Source organism: Mytilus californianus, unplaced genomic scaffold (genome assembly GCF_021869535.1).
Source record: "Mytilus californianus isolate M0D057914Y unplaced genomic scaffold, xbMytCali1.0.p SCAF_6, whole genome shotgun sequence".
NCBI classification, from domain to species: domain Eukaryota; kingdom Metazoa; phylum Mollusca; class Bivalvia; order Mytilida; family Mytilidae; genus Mytilus; species Mytilus californianus.
Window position 1 is genome coordinate 31378997 of NW_026262712.1, and position 6000 is coordinate 31384996.

At 32.6% G+C, this 6000-nt stretch overlaps 1 protein-coding gene across 6 annotated transcripts in view; it reads right to left on the bottom strand.

Moving 5' to 3' along the window:
- The window catches only part of LOC127704796 (toll-like receptor 4), a 41392-nt gene extending 38758 nt beyond the window's left edge, over positions 1-2634 (bottom strand). For all 6 annotated transcript variants that reach the window (XM_052209012.1, XM_052209011.1, XM_052209008.1 and 3 more), the window contains exon 1: positions 2554-2634. In XM_052209012.1, coding sequence (XP_052064972.1) covers positions 2554-2557 — 4 coding nt within the window. In that variant the 5' untranslated portion in view covers positions 2558-2634. The remainder of the gene's footprint in view (positions 1-2553) is intronic.
- Between the last annotated feature and the right edge of the window lie 3366 nt (positions 2635-6000).

Sequence of the window (6000 nt, forward strand, 5' to 3'; positions counted from 1 at the left end):
AAGATGCCTGTTTATTTCAAATTTGATCTAAGCCCCCTCCCAAAAATGTGCTGGCAAACTGTGAAATTAGTTCATTTCAGTCAAAATCAGGGCCAGAAATATGTACTTTTTAGAACCCCAGTAACCCCCTCCCCATATTTATATTATGTCTTATAAGTGTAAGCCTAAGTTACTTGCGTTAACGTACGTACGTTTCGTTTGAAACCTAAAATTCTCTAGTTGGACAAGAAAAATAACATTTAGAAACGACGGTCACTGACAAGGTATCAGACTACGAACGACACAAAACATATTCATTTTGAAATTAGATAAAAGGTGTTTTGTGAGTATTAAAATTGAGAATGGAAATGGGGAATGTGTCAAAGAGACAACAACCCGACCATAGAGCAGACAACAGCCGAAGGCCACCAAATGGGTCTTCAAAGCAGCGAGAAACTCCCGCACCCGGAGGCGTCCTTCAGCTGGCCCCTAAACAAATATGTATACTAGTTCAGTGATAATGGACGTCATACTAAACTCCAAATTATACACAAGAAACTAGAATTAAAAATGATACAAGACTAACAAAGGCCAGAGGCTCCTGACTTGGGACAGACGCAAAAATGCGGCGGTGTTAAACATGTTTTTTGAGATCTCAACCCTTCCCCTATACCTCTAGCCAATGTAGAAAAAAAACAAACGTACAACATTACGCACAGTAAAACTCAGTTTAAAAGAAGTCCGAGTCCGATGTCAGAATAGGAAACAAAAGAAAATAAACAAAATGACAATAATACATAAATAACAACAGAATACTAGCAGTTACTGACATGCCAGCTCCAGACCTCAATTAAACTGATTGAAAGATTATGTCTCCATCATATGAATGTCAGGCACAATCCCTCCTGTTAGGGGTCTAGTATTATACCGTCATAAAATATATGAGAAGAACATAATCCGTGTCTTGCCAACAACTGGTTTTAGAATACATATGTTTAATTCCGATGCAAAGACCCTATAAGTGAAACAATATTAAAGCCAAAATATGCAATCTTTAATGACCTGACAACAGTATCGTCAATATATCCCTTCTTAATAAAACTGTTTAAAGGTTTTGTTAGCTTTTGAGGTGAATACTGACATTTTTGTGCTTTGTAAAGAATATTACCATAAAAGATTGGATGTGAAATACCCGAACGTATAAGATGTCTGCATGTTGAGTTATATTTACGAATGATGTCCTTATACCGATGATAAAATTTAGTAAATGTTTTGACTAGTTTATGATATCAAAAACCCTGGTGTAATAATTTTTCAGTAATATATAAATTTCTCTCGCTAAAATCTAATACGTTATTACATCCACGAGCGAATCGTACAAGTTGAGATATATAAACACCATAAGATGGTGACAAGGGAACGTCACCATCTAAAAATGGATAATTAACGATAGGAAATGAAAAATCATCTCTTTTATCATAAATTTGTTGTATTAAGCTTCCCGTTAATGATATAGATATCAAGATCGAGGAAAGGACAGTGGTCATTGTTAGTATTAGCTTTATTTTAAGTAAGTTCAACAGGATAAATTTCTTTAGTATACATACTGAAGTTGTCATTATTGAGAGCCAATATATCATCCAAATATCTAAAAGTATTGTTAAATTTTTGTATCAGATGTTGTTTCGATGGGTCTTTGCTGATTTTAGTCATAAACAAACTACCTTTTCGTGGCCGAGCAAATTTAATTTTACTACCTCGGTCATAACAGATTATGAGTATCTCTGTGGTGGGGTTATTGAACTATTTGTGAATTGTAATCACCAATCCCTGAATGGTTTGTAAGTTTACAATTCGTTCTCTTTGTAGTCGGGTTAAACTAGTTTTAGGAGTACTTGCACTTGAATATTACTGTTTCTTGAGGATGTATGTGGCCGGATTTATCTAGTTTTATGAATACTCACCCTTGCCTTGTTGTATCTTGAGAATCTTTGTTGTCGAGTAAAACTATTTTAATTAGTCCTGACTTGTGCCTAAATGGATTTCGAGTATCCAAATCTCCCTCTTTACAATTATGAAAGTACTCACTTGTATCTGAGTGTATGCAAGTACTCACCTGTATCTGAGTGAATGAAAGTACTCACCTGTATATGAGTGTATGAAATTACTCATTTGTATCTGAGCGTATGAAAGTACTCACTTCTATCTGAGTGTATGAGAGTACCAACCTGTATCTAAGTGTATGAAAGTACTCACCTGTATCTGAGTGTATGAAATACTCACTTGTATCTGAGTGTATCAAAGTACTAACCTGTATCTGAGTGTATCAAAGTACTCACCTGTATCTAAGTGTATGAAAGTACTCACTTGTATCTGAGTATTACGTGAGTATACTTTTTTGTATGTATCTCAATTGACATGTAAAAATTACTCCATAAATGAAAGGGTCGAAAATTTGAATAAAGTTGCAGTATTGAATACCAGCATTAGTTAAATTTAATTGGTTCGTACGAAATTAGTTAATTCTTTCTCACCGTGTTGTTCATTTGTGAAAATAAGAAAATATATACTTACACATGTTACTAGCATCCTAAGAACAGCGAATAAAGACGCACAGTTATATAGTAAGTATCAAGTTACCGAACCCGGAAGAAGATGTTAACTTAATATGTATATAAAACGATTGGTTAGGTATTTCACAGTTTAAAGTTCATGTGTGTATAAAACGTTAATTATAATTTAAAAATAACTATAAATTGTAGTTTTCTCATATCTAAGTGGCGTTAGTTATGACGATTTGAGATGACTTTATGTAATTTACATAGAAATAATCAATAATTGATTTTTTTTTTCTTGTTCTAAACAGAACAACTGATTTTGAAAAAATAGGAATAGTGTCGTTATTTAAAATTTTTATTACGCAGTAACACTTTAAGAGCATGTGTGTGTTGGTTACAGATTAGAAATGAAATCTTAATTGTGTCTATCTTTATTGGAAAATTGATACTTTACCACTTGTTTGTATGGCAATATGAATCACTGTACTACTTGAAGCCTGTCTTTATCGGGTTAAATTGCCACAACCTGAATGTTTTGCTGATATATGATAACACTTCTATGTAAATATGAACTGTACAAACTTAGCAAACAATTGTCTTTATCTTATTGAAGACAGTATGTTGTCCTTTAGAGGTATTTTGTCGTTCGGTTGTTGCATCAGGTACGCATAATCGTAGTCGTCGAAACTAAGTCGCTCGGGTTTAAACAGTTGTGAAAACTTTAACAAAATTTGGTCGTCAACATCAAGTACCTAGTAATGAAAAAAACATTAATAATCAACTACTGTCAATAACAAGCATAACTAATTTTAAAAGAAGTCAATCGGATGCATCATGAAAATTCATTTCTCGTTAGGTTAACTTTGTACTTGCTGCTTGAACAAAACAAAAGAAGTCAGAAAGTATCAAAAGAGAGCAAGGTAGTTGTTGGTAGCTGGACTGTACATGTTTTGTTGTTGGTAGCTGGACTGTACATGTTTTGTTGTTGGTAGCTGGACTGTACATGTTTTATTACTGTGTGTTTTACTTTTACAAATTATGGTCATGTAAAGGGAATGCGAACGTAAACTGATTTAGAAATACACCGTTTTGAAACCTTACTGATCAGTCTGGCCATTTTGAGCACGTCTTGTCGTCAAAGTCTTTCTCAAAATCTTTATTTTCTTAGGGTAAAACCGGCCCTTAGATATCTCTGCTCCTATGGTTCAAAAAGTATAAATGAACTCGAAATTTCAAAATAGAAAAGAAGTTTTTTAAGTAATGAAAGTTTACAAGGAACGTTCCATTTGACATTTGTTTTTTTTTTAAATGATCGTTATGTTTAAGTATGCTATTGATTTTAATTACAGCTAAAAAGGCGCACATAATGGGTTCGTTAGTCCGAAAGCCTAATAGTCCAACGGTTCTTTGTTTCATTGTTTTAAAAAGTCATTCTGTAAATGCTTGTCCAAATTCAAGAACCTGTAATTCAGTGATTGTGTATGGTTGTTGTCTGTCATATATGTTTTCTGTTTATTGTTTTATAATTTACATACAAGGCCGTTGGTTTACTTGTTATAATTGTTTTCACATATAGTATGACGGAACCTTTTTAAGGTGAATGGGGGGTCTTTATTAAAATCCATTGAATTTTTTAATAATTTGTCAAAATGTAGTTTTCATCATGCTTTTTTCCCAAATATGATAAAAGTATGGGTCACCGGACTTTTTTCAAGCTACAGGTTGTGCAAAATTGTCAGATTTTGTATAGATTATGCATGGAAGATAAAATGTGAGAAGATAGCTCTTATAACATACTTTCAGATAAGAAAAAGAAAAAATGAGGTCACAGGACTTGTTTTCTTGCTACATATTGAAATAGGTAAATTCACAACACTTTCTATTATCATTTATTACTTCATCTGAGTTATCTCCCCTACCACCTGAGTTATCTCCCCTTATGTGGCAAAGTTGAAAGAAAACGAATCAAAAAAAAAATATGTGTTTTTTTTTTTTAGAAAAAAACAGCCGTAAATATGATAAAACACATAATTTTCTATATAAACATGAAAAGTCTTACACATGAATTACATACTACTCTCAAAATTGCACGTTTCATTAAAGATCTAGACCAGTTGTTATCTGCTACTTCAAAATCCAAGATGGAAAAAGACATCCCAGCCACCTTAAGTTTACCGAATGGTATTAATTTTGTTTAATTTTGAAGGCCAGACGGTAATGTATAGATGCCTACACCTACGTCCCTTGGTCTTAATTTCATAGTTGTCTTATTGCCAATCATCATTTAAAATTTAAATAGAAATAATTTAAAACCAAATCATAACATGTCAGTGTAAGTTATTTTTATGCAAAGAATGCAGTTAGTTGAATTAGTATTGATTTCAAAATGTGAAGGCATTGTTGAATTTAACTGAAAGAATAACAAAATCTTCAGATGGTAAAACACGAATAAAGTCCATATTCTAAATATAATGTGTGTTTAAGTCGTATTGTTTGGGGTTTTTCTTCTGTCATTTTTCTTGGGGGAGGGGGTTAATTTGTAAAATTTAAACGGAGTTCATTTAGCTAATTTTCAACCCAGGTTTAACCCACAATTGTCGAAAAAAATGCCATTACAATGTTAAAGGGAAAAGACGATTGTTTTTCATCCGTTCCGTTTGTTAATAAAGTAGAGCGCCGATTTTGTTAGATTTTGTGGACTTCTATTTTGAATTTACCTTGGCGATCTGTATTTGTGTTAATACTTTTTTATAATTTGCAGGGTTTTAAGACCCTTTTCCTCTGATTTTTTACTTGTTCATCAATCACAATTATGTTTTTAAACGTGTTATGCAGTCAAAATCTGTCGCTGTTTTCACAGATGTGCTGCAAAGTCATCCTGTTTCCATAATAACCCCATACTCTACCTTAAATTATAGATCCGTGACTAATAATCATGCCATCTAAAATCTGCAAAAAATAGCCTTAACGGAGTTTTAAGATTGAAAAGACAAAATTCTGTGTGATTTGGATCAGTGAAAGAATACAAATCAAACCTATATTTGATTACCGGCCCGTATTACATATTTAAGCATATATATGTATATCTCACCTGGTAATACTATTAATTAGACTGGTTGTACTCTGCATAATTTTGCATTGTGACTATTTTTCTTTTATTCTTACAAAAGAAAAAAAAACCTATTAAATGACAAACGATACAATGAAATCTGTTAAATCACCCACTTTGGGTCTGTTTTGAAACGGTTTATGTCACGCGTTAAGTCGATATTTAGATCTAATATATATAACCTGTTGAAGGACGAAGTGTAAAGTCATGTTGTAATCAATTTTTGTTTCCACATCAATGAAGTTTTATAAGTGACTGTTTATATATTAATGATACCAAAAGTACAGAAATCTGAATCATAACATGCACGAACGTCTGGATAGGTTTTCCTCATTCATGCCTGATGTATATTAT